This window comes from Sinocyclocheilus rhinocerous, unplaced genomic scaffold (assembly GCF_001515625.1).
Source record: "Sinocyclocheilus rhinocerous isolate Xijiao unplaced genomic scaffold, SAMN03320098_v1.1 scaffold494, whole genome shotgun sequence".
Classification (NCBI taxonomy): Eukaryota; Metazoa; Chordata; class Actinopteri; order Cypriniformes; family Cyprinidae; genus Sinocyclocheilus; species Sinocyclocheilus rhinocerous.
The window spans coordinates 962,017-979,074 of NW_015628684.1; the positions used below are offsets into that span (position 1 = coordinate 962,017).

General features: G+C 37.8%; 3 protein-coding genes and 1 pseudogene across 3 annotated transcripts; 2 read left to right on the top strand and 2 right to left on the bottom strand.

The window, feature by feature from the left end:
* Positions 1-1,608: 1,608 nt before the first annotated feature.
* LOC107738039 (probable E3 ubiquitin-protein ligase RNF144A-A) lies at positions 1,609-3,681 on the bottom strand. The gene is made up of 4 exons (XM_016549712.1): positions 3,514-3,681; positions 2,512-2,612; positions 2,258-2,431; positions 1,609-2,161 (listed from the first exon to the last, which is right to left on the bottom strand). The coding sequence occupies exons 1-4, from the start codon at positions 3,593-3,595 to the stop codon at positions 1,709-1,711; spliced, it is 810 nt and encodes a 269-aa protein (XP_016405198.1). The 5' UTR covers positions 3,596-3,681; the 3' UTR covers positions 1,609-1,708.
* Positions 3,682-3,731: 50 nt separating this feature from the next.
* Positions 3,732-4,753, top strand: LOC107738040 (ubiquitin-like). The gene is made up of 2 exons (XM_016549713.1): positions 3,732-4,044; positions 4,345-4,753. The coding sequence occupies exons 1-2, from the start codon at positions 3,900-3,902 to the stop codon at positions 4,482-4,484; spliced, it is 285 nt and encodes a 94-aa protein (XP_016405199.1). The 5' UTR covers positions 3,732-3,899; the 3' UTR covers positions 4,485-4,753.
* Positions 4,754-7,051: 2,298 nt separating this feature from the next.
* LOC107738077 (ubiquitin carboxyl-terminal hydrolase 2-like) lies at positions 7,052-11,247 on the top strand (annotated as a pseudogene).
* Positions 11,248-11,364: 117 nt separating this feature from the next.
* LOC107738038 (E3 ubiquitin-protein ligase TRIM39-like) lies at positions 11,365-15,200 on the bottom strand. Its single transcript, XM_016549711.1, has 7 exons — positions 15,009-15,200; positions 13,559-14,114; positions 13,366-13,461; positions 12,996-13,211; positions 12,776-12,914; positions 12,665-12,700; positions 11,365-12,009 (listed from the first exon to the last, which is right to left on the bottom strand). Exons 2-7 carry the CDS (start codon positions 14,102-14,104, stop codon positions 11,465-11,467), a joined length of 1,578 nt encoding a protein of 525 aa, XP_016405197.1. The 5' UTR covers positions 14,105-14,114; positions 15,009-15,200; the 3' UTR covers positions 11,365-11,464.
* Positions 15,201-17,058: the final 1,858 nt, after the last annotated feature.

Sequence of the window (17,058 nt, forward strand, 5' to 3'; positions counted from 1 at the left end):
GTTACTTTTAAAAGTAATGCATTACAATATTGCGTTACGTGCACACGTGTTATAGGATGTAATTGTATGTGTTCATGTTTTTTTTTTAAGCTTTAAACAGCCCCAGTTCCCATCAACCACGTTAGGATAAGTAAATGACATTTCATTTTGGGGTCAACTATTTCATGCGATTTCTTCTCTGCCCACAATCATGGTAGGAATTATAAAGATTTATGTTCCTTGTTTGCAAACCTAATGTACGTTTTGTTTTACTGTTACAGATTAGATGCTTAATATGTAGCTGACAACAACCTTTTAAGGGTTACTTGCATACTTACACACTAGAGGGCATTGTTAGTCTTTCTTTATTAGTCTGTACTTCATAGTCCTAACACAGTATGTCCAAGCACTCTTTTCTCAAATGATGTACTGCTGTTAGCTAGCAGTTAATGCGATTTCTTAAAAAAAAAAAAATGGTTTCGAAGAGGTTAAGAAGGCCTGCGGTCATTCCTCTGTGATTGAAGATTTCAGTATAAAATGAACCATATTAGGAGCAAAACACATTGTTTGTTATTAGATTACCATGCACAGAATGACCCGTTTGTATCAGTATTTATATTTCAGCTTTTGCATGCCAATTATTGCATTATTTAACTGCTTCGTATTTTTCATTAAGTTTTGCTGAAACCGCATCTGATCTGTTCATATTTGCATAAATGTTTTGGGCTTTAAGGGATAATCCATTTAACATTTGTCAAAAAATTATTGTTTAGCTGTCTAACATTTGAGTCACTGGCTTATTAAAAGGAAAATTCTGGAGAATAATAAAGGAATGTCTTCATCTTCCAATGGCACAGTTCTCCGATAAACGGCAAAGATTTTTGGTTTCAGTGTAACAGAAACCAAAACTGTGACAGCTCTAATCCCTTTATTTATTAAGCCTGCCTATCATCACATCTGTCATAATGTTGAATTTGGCATCATACCTGATGTGTGCTGACTTTCACTTTACAATTGCCAAAACCTTATAGACTTTAAGGGAAATTCCATTTCAAATTTGACCTTTGTCACATGGCTATACTTGAACTGAGAAATGTCTTCCTGTTTTTTGTTTACATACTTGGGAAGCAACAGTTGTTTACATTTTCTATCATTTTTTCCTATTTTTGTTTTTAGTACTGATTAAATATACCATGGCACAATATTTGTCAGCTAACTGATTTTATTGTTGTATGTTAGAGCAATTTATGCCACACCTGGAAAGGCAGAAGAAAATTTAAGAGGCCATGTGACCATTCTAAAATATGAAAACATCTTCAAATTCACTCTCGTTTATGCCTCTGCGTGATAGCAAGCAAATAGTTAAATTGTTAAGAACATGCCATTCTATTGAAAGAATAAAACAGTCAATATAAGAACAATGGGCAGAAAGCCTTCACCTTATATACTGTGGATGCTTTTTTATCACACACAAAAGGAATAAACACATTTAAATATAGTTTACTACATGGCATTTATGCATTTGGCACAGACAGAAAGCCTTCGCCTTATATACTGTGGATGATTTTTTTATCACACACAAAAGGAATAAACACATTTAAATATAGTTTACTACATGGCATTTATGCATTTGGCACAGATTTTAATCCAAAGCAACTTGCATTGCATTCAAGCTACACATTTTATCATGTCACGTTTACATCATTTTGTTTGGCTTCTTCAATGGTTTTCAGTTTCTGTTCCAGGAAGGAATGGAAGTCTGCCGTGGCGCGACCCCATCTGAACAGGCAATGAAGTAACTGCTTGTTTGCAAGCATACTTGAGTGACTTTCAGGCAAACAAAGCAGAATTCTACCCTGCAGCGATTACATATGACATTCTTACACCCTGTTGTGTCATGCTCCACAAGGATGCCACAAGTAGGGCAAGCTCGCATTGAGGGACAGCTCACATTATTGACTTCAGGTAGCGTTGTATAACAACATTTTGCCAACTTTTCAATGTCGGGATTAGTGCAGCCGGGATTGTTACAGCGGTCAGATCGAGGGCCTGGGCCTTTCCACTGTCTCATACACTGCCAGCAGAAATGAAATGTCCGACCCTTCTCAGCCGTGCAGATTGTGCACATGACACAGAGGTTGGTAATGTCGGCTCTCTCGACGAATGTCTGACATCCAGGACACTGAAGATAAAGTTAACTTCAGTGCTAGCTTTTATGAGTCTATTCAAGAATGCAATTATCCTTGGATATATGTTGTGATTTATGCCAGCAACTCACTGTTTTGTGTTCGCAGTACTCTGCTGCAGCAAGGACAGCCATCGTCTCTTCAAAATGGCTCTGCTCCTCTTGAGTCAGTACAGCCAACCTCCGCATTTCCACATAGGGCCATTCTGCATTGCATCTTTGTAGTGTGCCTTCTTTAAGTGCAGGGCATAGGAACTTGTGCTGACCCTGAGAATATGACATACTTTTAGTTTACTGTATGTGCCTGTTAACAAGAACTGATTCTTTAGTTTGAATAAATGTATTACCTGGTCCAGTAGACTACGACACCACGCAGTCAGTGACTGTGGAGTCACTGCATGGCCACATGACATCTCAGCACGACGAGTCTCAGGGTCATCATCCCCAGCTGAAAGTATATTAGTTAACTGGTGTCTTAAGGTTGAAGACAAATATTAATAATAATTTAATTTAATGCAACATTCTAAGGATGCAGAGTAACCGCTTAAATGATCACATGGAAATTCAGGACTAATGACTCATCATAGCATACAATCACTGGAATTCATAAAAATACAAAGTTTCTATACGCAATACCTAGATAATCAGTTTACCCAAATGTTTGGTCATTGCTCCTTTGTGCAATGAACTCGACGTCACCATTTCAAGTGTGATGAATGAACTGGAAATAATATCACTCTTTTTTTAATTTATCGACTCATTTAATTTTTAATTATTTGTTTCACAAAATTTGAGTAAAAACAGCTTTTAAGATGATGACTGGATGCCACTGCCCGAATTAAACAGCATAATGAGGTCGTGACAAAATACTGTCGAAACATTTAGCCTACTGCCTGCTGTTTATAGGCTCATTAAAACAATAAAAAATAAAGTAGCATAACTCAATATTCAGTAATTAGCCTAATCATTGCCTTCAAAATTAGCTATATTTAATAGGATATTAGATCGCTCTTAGATTTAGCTAGCCTACCGTAGATAAAGTGCGCTCAGTAATTTTTGTTAGCCTACTCATTTTATACGCGTATAGTATGCAATTAACGTTACCTAGACACAGCGCACTTGTTTTTGGTTTCTCTCTGCCTGTAAAACCAGCATATGCTGGTTAGGTATGTTTTGAAGCTGGGATGCTGGTTTGAGCTGGTCCTTTGCTGGTTTATGCTCAAATCAGCATCCCAGCTTCAAAACATACCTAACCAGCATATGCTGGTTTTTTCAACGGGAAATCAAAAAAGAAACCCTACCGACACCATCTAACGTGAGTTTACATAAATGTAAGGCTATATACATACTTATGTCATCCTGGCGCGTTACAAACTTAAGTGTTTTGTCGTTGGGATCATAGCGTTTTTCTTCCCGCTGTTGTTCCGTCATGTTTCTCCAGCAGGTGGTTTAGAAATGAAACCTAGGTTATATGTTGACAGTGTTTTGTTCTCTTTCCAGTTTGTCACATGGCTTCTCGGCTGAGGGGCTGAGGTTAGATAAAAGTAGATAGTTTGATTTTTTTTTTATTATTGTTATTATCTAAAGAGCAAAGACATAGGCGAATATGACCCTATTTATGTTTTTATCAAATAGCCTAGGCTAGGGCGTCAACACTCAAGCATATAAAACAGAAAGTGAAACGTCCGCGGTTCATACGGAGTTTTGTAATAACTTGTTTAGGTGTTCTCCTAAAATGGGAAAGATTTACCAGATCATAGTGGTTGGAATAAAGGGGGAGAAGAAAACGGTCGATGTTGCGACATCAGAGGAAGAATTCAACAAAACGACAATTTTGCAATTCAAAAAGAAAGTTGCAGAAAAATTGCCCGGGCAAGCAGGTAATATCAAATGCTAAAATATGTTAATCAATTTGGTCATAGTCTAATTAAATAGCCTATAGTATACATTATTCTTAAAAAGTTTATGTTTTATTTCCGGTCACGTTTGTAACCATGGTGAACCCACCATCGTTAAAAATAGTTATAGCCTAATTTTAAGCATTTGTGGAGAACGGAGACTAAGGAAATGTATCTTATTTTTTCTAATAATCTAATAATATTAATTATTTGTTAATAATTAATTATTAATAGCCTAGTAATAAATTATGTTCGAATGTTGCTTCTTAAATCTTACCATAGGGGGTGATCCATCGTCCCTGAGGCTGCTGTACACAGATAAACAACTAGAAGACAATGATACGTTTTTAGACCACCAAATCAAGGATCGCTCCACTCTCTTCATGGTCTTACGTCTACCCGGAGGTTTCCAAACATGCTAAGAAGAACCGAGTCCCTGCTGGAATGAAGTCCAGGATCTCGTCGACATGACAACATTTTAAACACAGAGACACTTCTACATTCATTGACTAATGAATCAATTTGTTGTTAGCTAGCCAATGTATAGGCCGATTATGAGTGTGGGATCTGTGGGATATAATGGTCACTGATCTGTCACCTCACATCGGGGATAATCAGAGCAGTCTTTGAAACCCATCTCAGGAATTTTATCTATAAAGAAAATAATCTTTGGTTTTAAGACTTATGACTTATGATTGTTAGTCTACTTCTTTGACAAATTAGCCTATTTTATTATTTTCGTAGCCTAGTAGGCTACAATTAATAAACCCTGTTTAGTTTTTTCAAATGAATGATATCATCCTAATAAAATGTGAAATAAAATGATCAATTTTGAATTATGTTCTGCAAAAGTTCTGTCCACTTGACAGTTTCCGTCGTTACTTTAACGCGCGAATTCGAAAGTAAAACTATAACTTGTCATTTTTCTGGCGAAGTTGGACAGTGCTTTGTCCTCTTTGAATTTCCTCCGTGTACCAGAAGAAAAGGCGACATTCATCTGAGGTAAATATTCCAAAATAGAATAGTCTTAATAATTTAATTCACTAGGCTATTAGTTTTCTTTGTGATAAATACTCGCTATTGTTTTATCCCACTTGACTTAATAGAATTTAGCATAAATTATGCATTTAAAAATCTCTGAATGTGTTTATTCATACACATATCAAACAAAAGGCAACAGGTGCAAAACTGGTTTGCCTTACAGACACGTTTACAGAAGCCTCCTATACAAATCAACTGTCCACTCTTTATACAGCATGAAAACATTTACATTTACATTTAGTCATTTAGCAGACGCTTTTATCCAAAGCGACTTACAAATGAGGACAATAAAAGCAGTCAAAACTAACAAAAGAGCAACAATATATAAGTGCAAATGACAAGTCTCGATTAGCCTAACGCAGTACACGTAGCAAGGTGTATATAAATATATATATATACACCTTCACACACACTCACTCACTCACTCACTCACTCACTCACTCACTCACTCACTCACTCACTCACTCACTCACTCACTCACTCACTCACACACACACACACTTTCACACACACTCACTCTCTCACTCACACACACACTCTCTCACTTACTCACTCACACACGGCAGTTTTAGCAATGTGGTCTGAGAAATTCAGCTTATCATCAATCACAACTCCAAGGTTTCTAGCTGTTTTTGAAGGAGTTATGGTTGATGAGCCTAACTGGATGGTGAAATTTTGATAAAGTGATGGGTTTGTTGAAACCACAAGCAGTTCTGTCTTAGCCAGGTTGAGTTGAAGGTGATGGTCCGTCATCCAACAAGAAATGTCTGTTAGACATGCTGAGATGCGAGCAGCTATCGTCGGATCATCAGGATGGAATGAGAGGTAGAGTTGAGTGTCATCAGCATAGCAGTGATATGAAAAGCCATGTTTCTGAATGACAGAACCTAGTGATGCCATGTAGACAGAGAAGAGAAGTGGTCCAAGTACTGAGCCCTGAGGCACCCCAGTAGCTAGATGTTGCGACTTGGACACCTCACCTCTCCAAGATACCTTGAAGGACCTATCTGAGAGGTAAGACTCAAACCACTGGCGTGCGGTTCCTGAGATGCCATTTTCCAATAGGGTTGACAGGAGAATCTGGTGGTTCACCGTATCAAAAGCAGCAGACAGATCCAGCCAAATAAGTATAGAAGATTTGGAAGCTGCTCTTGCCAGTCTTAGGGCTTCAACAACTGAAAGCAAGGCAGTCTCGGTCGAATGTCCACTTCTGAAGCCAGATTGGTTGCTGTCCAGGAGGTTGTTCTGTGTGAGAAAGGCTGAGACTTGGTTGAACACAACTCGTTCAAGTGTTTTTGCAATGAAAGGTAGAAGGGAAACTGGTCTGTAGTTCTCTAAAAGAGTTGGGTTAAGAGTGGGTTTCTTAAGAAGTGGGGTTATACGAGCCTGTTTAAATGTTGAGGGAAAAACACCAGTGTGAAGGGATGTGTTAACGATGTGAGTGAGTGCAGGTACAACGGCAGGAGAAATGGCTTGAAGGAGATGAGATGGAAAAGGATCGAGTGGACAAGTAGTAGGATGGTTGGAAAGGATGAGTTGAGAGACTTCTGCCTCCGAGAGTGGAGAGAAGGATGAAAACGATTGTATGTTTGCTGGTAAGATGTGTTTGACCGTTTGTGGTGTGGCAAATTGTGCACTGAGGTTTGTAATTTTATTAATGAAGAATGTGGCAAAGTCGTCAGCTGTTAGAGTTGATGAAGGAGGGGGAGGAGGAGGACAAAGGAGGGAGGAAAATGTTTTAAAGAGCATGCGAGAGTTAGGCGAATTGTTAATTTTGTTGTGATAGTACGTCCTTTTAGCAGTGGAGATATTAGCAGAGAATGAAGAGAGGAGTGATCGATATACATTAAGGTCAGTAGGATTTTGTGATTTGCGCCATACTCTTTCTGCAGCTCTGAGCTTAGAGCGATGCTCACGGAGAACATCAGATAGCCAAGGGGCAGAAGAGATGGTACGAGCTGGCCTGGACGACAAGGGGCAGATAGTGTCTAAACAAGACGTAAGAGTGGAGCAGAAAGTATCAGTAGCACTGTTAACATCAAGAGATGATAACTGTTCAGGGGAAGGAAGCAAAGATGGAACCATAGCAGATAGCCGGGAGGGTGAGAGAGAGCGTAGTTTACGTCGAAAAGTGACATGTGTAGGGGTATGTGTTGTGTCAGGAACCATGTTGAGGTTAAGAGTGAGGAGGAAGTGATCCGAGGTGTGCAGTGGAGTAACCAGTACATGATCAGTGGAGCAGTGTTGTGTGTAAATAACCTATCTAAGCATTCATATATAAGGTCCCTCAGTATTATCAGCAGTTTTCGCATTGCTAGATCAAAAGAGGCAAGCAGAGTGTGGAAGTCTGCAGCCTGAGGTTTATTTAGGTGGATGTTGAAGTCTCCAAGCATAACTAGGGGAGTACCATCCTCAGGAAAGTTTGAGAGCAGCACATCTAATTCTTCCACGAAGTTACCTAGTGGTCCTGGGGGTCGATAAGCAACTATAAAATGGATTTTAAGAGGGTGGGTAATAGTGGCTGAATGTGATTCAAAGGAGCTGTTGATACTCAGAGATGGTAAAAAAAATACCTGGTAAAAACCCCAGGAAATGTCACAGCCGAGAAACGTGAAGCTCCCAGCAGGTGGGATGACTAACATCACCACATCAATGCTTAAAATTATTGTCGAAAGATAAAGGCTAAACGTTCTTATTGTGTGGTCTGCTTATTGTGTAGGCTATGTTGATTTATGTGAAATACCCATACAACCCTCCCGTTTTTCCCGGGATTCTCCCATATTTTACCATTCCATCCCGCTATCATCCCGTTTAAATATTTTCCCGTATTTCTCCCGTATTTTTAATCTTTCTATAAAAAATATCCCACTGGGTGTATTTTATATGTTTGCTACATTCGCTTCTGGTAAAACTCCCGTAAGTAACTCCCCAAACCTCCTTATATGAATAATCACAACAAATTCCAAGGTTGTCCAGTTGCCAGAACTTGTATGAAACGCATCTTTCTCACACGATCGACGCATACCAATTTCAACCCATTTGTCCCCTCAACTTGGCAACCTACAGCCCAGCGATGCTATTGATATGTGTGCAGGTAGGAAACAATGGGAGATCAGGTGGTGCTCCAGTGAAAAAAACTAAATATACATGTAAATGAGATATCGCTTACACGTCAAAAGGCTATTTAATTGATTAAATATGAGCGCTGCAGGTTTCAAAGTCAGGTGCTTTGTTTACTGCGGTTACGGGGGAAACGGCTATATTCCTGGCGATAAGCGCCACCTGCTGGCAGAGAAAGAATTTTCATTTTTCAATAAGCCATTCTGCTCTTTGTTTAGTCTAAACTTTAGACCAAAGCCAAAGAAACGACCCTTATTTTTACGCAGAAAACACGCAGTTGTAAATGTGAACTGGTGGATCGACAAGAAGATAATGAATTATAAAACTCTATAAAGATATAGCCTACACTAAGATATATTTATGTTACTAAATGAATATAATTGTTTGATAATAATTGTTTAAATTAATATAAAAATAATATAATATAATACAATATAATTTTTTTTACTTTTGACTCCGAGCAACAAGCAGTGGAGTATTATCGGAAGATTTTAAAAGCAGTGAAGACCCATGCCAAGGTATTTCACATATTAGCTAAATGTTGCTGTAAATAAGTCTGTTATGCAGACAGATATGCAATAACATTAAATAGCCTATATATCATACATGACTTGCATACCAACAGCACAGTTCATTTGTTCCAGGCATTTGAAGGGAAAATGAGCAACATAACAAAATTCTGTAAATGTAGCAAGGAAACCAGAGAAACCAACACCTTCATCTCAATACTTCTGTCTATTGATGTTGGAAATGATGAGACGTATGATGTGGTAAGAAGACTAATCATGTCCATCATATGCAGTTGCTTCCCAATAAAACTGAAGGGTGTAATTGTTTTTTCATGGTGACCCTATAGGAAAACGGTCTGAAAACCTTCTTTAAGCATTAAAAACTAGAAGAGGATGACTGGATGTACTGTGATGAATGTGACCAAAAAACAGAAACAGAAACTGTGAGTAAATGAAAATTTAAACATCCATCACTCATTCAGATGACCGTTCTATGAACCTGTCAAAAAAGGAAAGTATGAGTTTTCAACATGTGCTTAAAATGTGCTTTTTCTTTTTTTTTCTTGCAATTTTCCCACTCTTGCAGTGGAGTGAAATAGATGAATATCCCTCTGTTCTCACTCTGCATCTGAAGAGGTTTGACTTGATACAAGAAGAATGAATGTCATCTGGGTGTACCTCTCAGTCTACCTCCAAGTACCTCCAATGAGGTATCATTAATAAATCATCATACCAAAGGTAAACTGCTATTTAAAATCAATACAAAATAGTCTAAACATTAAAAACCCTTGTCTGTCTCTGCAGGATAATTGGCCTAAATATGATCTTTATGCCGTTATCAACCATAAGGGTGGATACACTGGTTGACACTACGATGCAATCATCAGATCTTATGAAAATGAAATATGGTACCGTTTTGATGACTGCACTGTAACACGTACATTTGTTTGTTGGGTTGATTAGCATATAGCTAATTTATATAACTTAAACTGTACTTATAATTTATTCTTTAATATTCATGTCAATTTTTACAGACTTCAGAAGCATCACTAAAAAAGTGAGTGTTGTTCTCTCTCTCTTGTGATGAATGTGAAAAGTATTTCTTGGAAGTAGTGTTTAGTAGTAAAAAGTATTTTCTTTTTTCTTTGACAGCTCCAATCTACCATACATGCTGATGTACAGAAAAGGTAAGGGTGAAATACACAAACTCCATTTTTTTTAAATGTTGATATTTCAGAGACAACAAAGGCTGTAAAATATTCCTTAAAATGTTTATGTTTAGTTTATGTGTATGTGTTGTTCAAAACAGCAGTTCCACATTCTTTAAGGATCCTTCTAATAGGGCAGGGATCTTCAAATCTGGCCCACGAGACTTTCCTGCAGAGTTTAGCTCTAACCCTATCAATTAGGGTTAACCCTAAACTAACCCTAGCTAATCAATGTCTTCAGGATCATTAGAAAATCACAGGTAACTGAGTCTGATCAGGGTTGGAGCAAAACTCTGCAGCGCATTGGACCTCCAGGGCAAGATTTGAGGAACCCTGTAATAGGGCCTTCCAGATCTGGGAAAAGTACAGTAGGCAACATCATCCTGGTGGAAATTACTTTCCTTGTGAAAGTGGATCAGAGACTGTGACCAAAGAGTCCATGGCAAAGACAGTGGAAAAGAAGGACACTCCAAATCTCTTTTCCCTCGAAGAATTGAGTTGGAGAAAGGAAATGGAAAGATGCATTGAGTTATGTGACCCTGGCTCCAATGTGATTCTCTGGGTCACACCAATATGTAAATTTAGCGATCAACAACAAGGTCTTTTCCATGCCTTCAGAAAACGACTAAATTCAGGAACCACAAAACATATGATGATTATCTTCACAAATGGGAGAAAGCTTGAAAGAATTGAGCAACCCATTGACATTTATTTCAGAACACAGCAAGCTTGGTAAAGTGGTCCGTAGTTGTCAGAACAGGTACCATGTCATTGACATCACTATTGGTCACAATTACACCCCAGAACTGCTTAAAAAACTTAGCAGGATGGTGACATCAGAGTATAGTGCAATTTCAAAAAGACAATTAAAGCATTGTACTAGAAGAAGACAAAAATCCATAAAACATTAAAGAGATCAAACGTCTTGAGTCTTACAGACAAAATTACTGAAAAGAAATTGAGTACACAAAAACTGTGAATAATGAGGGAAGATGAAATCATTTGGAATGTGGTGAATCGCTGCATGTTTTGAACTTCCTTTTGATTTCCTTTGAATGTTTTTTGTACATTATTGCTTTAAAAACATCTGACTTTGACAAATTAAGTTCTTGAAGAATGCTGATATTAAAATTAACATATATAATCAACATTCATAACAATTAAGCCCTTTCTGAAAATTGAAAATAAACAACATAAATGGAACTAAATGAATCTAATGCTTTAACCACATATTTATTTGTTTCTTTGTATTAAATGTGTATTAATCTTATACATTTATAATTTTTAACCTTACCTGCTTCCAACAATGACATTCAAATTCAAACAATGTAACAGACATTAGAAATTTTTTTTTTTTTTTTAATGAATGAATTGAGTCTTTTGATTAATTATCATTCATTGTTGAATTAAGAGAAGAAATAAAGTATGGTCATATTTGCATTTAACATCATTTAGGTCTGAGAGGGTTAAGACTACAAAGACTCATAACCATAATCATTTTAAATAGTTCCTTTAAAAGTTGATTTATTCGACAGAGTCAACAGGTGTAATGATCAGAGGATGTGAGTTCTGCCCTTTCTCAAATTCTCCAGGACTGAAATATGGACAGAGTTTTCCAGGAAAAGACTGCCCAGTGAAAGAATAGATATGATACCTGGCTTCAACATCATAAAAAGAGACCAAACCCTCCTCAAAATCCACAAACACTCCCACTTTCACTGGCTTCTCTTTCAAGGTGAGAGGGACAGGGGGGCAGTCATTCGCTGCATACTCAGTCCTGTTCCTCAGCCATATAGTCCAATATCCATTCTCTGGGTTGAGCCCAATATCCCCTTTTCTGTCAATGGATTCTTTTGCCACACCTAAATCCCACTCCATCGCACTGACTTGAACCTCATAGTAAAATTTCTGTGAGGAGAACCCCTCCTTTCCTAAGACACATGAGCAATAATTAAACCTTTCTGGGGTGTCAGGAATCTTCTGTGACTTGCCTGTATTCCAGACCTTTTTCCCATCGTCAGACAGCATGAGCTCAGGATGAGCTGTGTCAGGGTCAAGTGTCACATCCACTGAAAAATGATATAAAGGTTCATGTAAACTTTTGGCCAAGTCATTATTTCACTTTTAATCATGTAAAACTTTATTTGGTGCTTACAACAAATCAGTATAAAGGATTATTTTCTTTTCTGTTAGTAAAGTTTAAGGCCGCCGATATAATCCTGGTGTGACGTCATCAGGCTAAAACTATGTTTTCTTTGTTATTGAGAGGAAAGCACATTACATATTCATCTAAACACCGCTCTCAGCAGCATGGGTCATGTCGGGATGTTAGCTATCAGTATCAATGCTCAGGTATTTTAAACTTCTTTTTACCCTTGACCAAAGAATGAAAAGGAACTTCGCAGTGAGTATATCAGGACCTTAAGTCCTATTCACACCAAGGAAATCACTTTGAGAAATTTTTTTTTTCCAGCTGATAAAAGACAAAAACACTGACAGCCAATCAGAATCCATCCTGCTTTAAAGAGCTCAGCCATTTAAAACAGCAGACCATAAAACAGCAGCACATGTTTAAAATAAACAGTTATTGTCCATTGGTGTGGATGCTAATATAGTTATTGTTACCTTTATAGTCACCTTTTTTTTGTATGAATGGGCCTTTAGAGTTTAACTGTTAATTTTTAGTATGCTAAATGTAACTTTAAGCAGTCAGATTTACCATACCTGCATAATGTTTTATACTCCGCAGCTCTCTGCCAACTACAACAAGAATGAAAAAAGTCTGATTAAAGAGTGTATGGAGTAAATATGATTGGTTACATGGTGAATATTTACCGGTTTCTCTCATTTTCTCATCCAGGGCGCTCTGAAGATGTAATATGGTCTTCCTCAGAATACCTCCATGTTCAAGAGAGCTAATGCTGATGTTTTTTGAGCGGTTGGTATATTTGGGGTTGCGCAGGAGGCTAATAATCTACAACAGAGGGGAAAAGGCCCTTAAGCCAAGTGTGCATGTGGCTTCATTTCTTACCATGGTTTGTTGAGAAAGACTGACTTGTGTAAAATCCATAGGATGCGAGAGCTTCTCCAGCTCAGTTTGTCTTCTCTTTAGCTCCACGAGCTCTTCATCTAGCTCTCTGATGAGCTCTTCTCCTCGTCTTTCTGTTTCTTTATGATTTTTCTCTGTGAGCTCAAGTAGCTCCGCATTGCTTCTGTCAAAGACGTCCTTAAAAAACACGATGTTCTCTTCAGTCTCCTTCTCATTGGCTTGCTGTTGCGAGTTTCAGAAGTGGAAAATCATCACAACACTGTCAAAGCAGGTGCTTACAAAATAAAACTAAATAATCTTGAGGACCTTGAAGTTGATTGACAAAACAAGTTTTCTTCAGAAATAAAATCCTATTAATCAAATCAATGCCACTTACTTTGTTAAACCTCAAAGAATGTTTAATTTCTTTCATCTTCCGCAACTTGTCCTGAATTTTCTGCTGCACCGCAATCTTTTTATTCATCAGCAATTTCTGTGGACAAAGAAATGGATGTAGTATAGCATCAGCATGCAGTTTGTTGAATTTTGTTCATTTTCATAGTTGAGTTGAGTATTCTATATATAATTACCAAACTCTCCTTCTCCAGAGGAACAGTATTATGAGTCCTGTGGTCACTCTCTGTGCAGAACTGACAGATGGCTGTCTGATCATCTCTACAGTAAAGATCCAGAGGTCTTTCATGATTCTTGCAAATGTATTCCTCAAGATTCTTCACAGGGTTAATTAGTTTGTGTTTCATGAGTTTTTCTGCAGTTTTATGGGGCTCCAAGTGAGACTCACAGAAAGAGGTTCCACAGTGCAAGCATGACTTAATAGCAGTCCGCATTTTTTTCTTTGAGCAACTGTCACAGGACACTTCAGGCTTCTCCTGGACCCGTTTCCTTTTGATGTCCTCTGCAATTTCTTTAATGGTTGTGTTTATGTTAAAATCTTGTTTTGAGTCAAATTCCCTACCACACAGTGGGCACCTTGGGCATGGACTGTGGTCTCTGTGGCTTCTGATGCAGACCATGCAGAAGTTGTGGCCACAGGAAGTGGTTACAGGGTCAGTGAACACGTCCAGACATATGGAACATGTGAGGCTTTTTTTAGACACACTGCTGGAGGAAGCCATGACTTTACAGCTAAAATTATAAACAAAAAACCCTCAGTTATACATCAGTTATAGCAGGGTTCCTCAAATCTTGCCCTGGAGGTCCAATGCGCTGCCGAGTTTAGCACCAACCCTGATCAAACTCAGCTACCTGTGATTTTCTAATGATCCTGAAGACACTGATTAGCATGCTCAGGTGTGTTTGATTAGGGTTCGAGCTAAACTCTGCAGGAAAGTGGATCTCGTGGGCCAGATTTGAGGATCCCTGAGTTATAGTAACTCAATTTAGCAGACAAATAGAAATAGAGGGGGAAAAAACACTTTTCAAGCAAACTTTTCATTAGCTCCAGAATTTCAAATTATAAAAGAAAATTACATTATTTAAAATGTCAAAATGGCATCCTATAATGCTGTTGTTATTCATGCTAAAAATCTAACAAGCGCATCTGCCATTTTTGTTTTTTTTTCCATAAATTAAAAAAACAATGTCACACTGGTAAATGTTTTGGATTGTTTTAGACAAGTAGTTGTTTATTTATTGTAATTAATAAAGTTAAATATGTGTCTGATGAAGTTGAAAGCATCATAAAGCCATATACCTCTTGTGATGGCAAGTTTGGGTGTGTAGCCCATCAGTTTTGCCTTAGGGTCTATAGTCAAACCTAGCCTAGTCAAGCCTGATTTTCAGGTTTGTAGCATATACGCACATCAAGAATCAATGCCTATGTAACATATTTATCACTTTTCTATTCACCACAATTAAAATGCATAAAGGTCCACGGCACACACACTCAAGACAACTTTGTGAAATCGTTCGTAAAACCATTGCTAAACTGTCTTCACAATGCAGTGCATCAATTTACCAAGCTTGTCCATGTCTAATCAAATTAAGTCTAATCAAATGTATTCTGTTCTACACACTTACCCTTCAGTGATGGATTCAGTCGCTTAATCGTCAATCGTCATCCAAAGAAAGAAGACATTAACAGCTGAATCACATTCAATCGCAACAAAACTGGAAACTTGGACGATCAAGATAGAAAACTAGGAACGACTTCTTGGCGAGCGCAGCCAATGAAGCTGCTGTAATTTACATGTATTTGCATTTGAAGCCTCCAAGCATCTAATTTATCATATGTTTTAGACCTGATATGTTTTAGACCTAATTAATTTACTAACTCAACCCTGCAGTAGGCCTATTTCTCACAACTCAACAAGGATGTGCATTTGTTGTGCCAGTTTCGGATTACAAGATCCATGATTTCACCAAAGCAGGTATGGAGAGAAGGGTATAACTGCAGCCTGGAGATTTCCAAATGGGGGCGGGAACTAGTGATGTGTCGTTCGCGAACGAGCCGGCTCTAAGAGCCGATTCTTTGTAGCGAACGAGAAGAGCCGACTCCGGTCGGGGAGAGCCGAATCTTCAGCCGGAGCCTTCTATTTTAGCCCAGTTTAGCAATTGTGAATGGTTTGTGTGTTGGTTAGCAATTTTTTATTTAGTGTTATTAAAAAAGCCTTATTTTTATGCATTTTTTCGTTACAAAATAAAAATAAAAAATACACATGCGGCTAATCACATGGGAGGACAGACTATCATACCATTATGTGAAAGAAGGAATGGGGACTATAGAGATAGAATTGTTGCTTAATTCCAAATAAATAGATTACGATCCATAAATAAATGTAAAGAGATTAACAAACATTAAACATATTGACAAATAAATAGAATGAGATCCACAAATAAATCTTAAAGTTTCACAAACATGAATTAAATTCACAAATAAATCAAATGAGATTTGCAAATAATAGCACATCCAAGCTGAGGCATCTGATTTTTCTGAATGCCAACCTGCACTAAAGACTAAAGTGTTATTATTAAAGTTTATTAAAATGTAAAATAATAGTATCTGTGTATTTTTTTTTGTAACGAAAAAAATGCATAAAAATAAGGCTATTATAAAAACACTGAATAAAAAATTGCTTACCAACACACAAATTGGGCTAAAATAGAAGGCTCCGCGTGATACTAAATGAAGAGCCATTTGGGAGTCGTAAGAGCCGGCTCTTCTAGGGGAGCCGAGCCAAAAGAGCCGAATCTTTGAAAAGAGCCCTAACCTTAACCAGTGAAATTGACTGCACGGCGGGATTGGCGCTGAATAGCGTGGTAAAGAAAGATGCTTCAGGAGATAAACAGTTAATGAGATTATGCGATATGAGATCGTTCCGTGACTCCCCAACCGGACCTCACCGGACAATGGCACCTTATTAGTTGCACCCAGCATCACTACCTCCTCCTACCCTGCGAATTTCGAGCCCTGTTGCTTAAAGGGGTCATATGATGTTGCTAAAAAGAACATTATTTTGTGTATTTGGTTTAATGAAATGTGTTTATGCGGTTTAAGGTTAAAAAAACACATTATTGTCTACGCCCCATTTTGGAGGTTCTGCCCACTTTTGGAGTTCACGCCCCATTTTGAAGATCTCTGGTCTGCAGTTATATCTACTTGGGTATAGACAGATTTCCAAAACCACTTTCCTTGACTATTAGTATTGTGTAATTTTGTGTAATTTTATTGAAGTATTATGTGAAAATGAAAGTAATCAATATATAAATTAATATGCTGAATTATGCCAACCCTGGATGTCATAATGGGAATGATGAACGTATGAAAGTCTTTTCATTAGACAGTAAACCAGTGAACTTGAAATAACCTAATATTATCTGGGTCATCCCAGGCATGCCAGCAGTAGGCAGGAACAAGTAGACAAATTTGACACACATCTCGTATGACCACTACCAACCAATGGAAGGTGGCAAAATAAAAGCTTTAAAAAAAATGGTTGATCGGACCACATTCCACCATTAAAAACTAGGCCAAAAAGGTTGGAAATAATTGTGGCAAATCAGGTAGCCATAACCAATAAAAAATAACCGGAACAAAGAAAAAACAGAAAATGACCAAATTTGGAGAGAA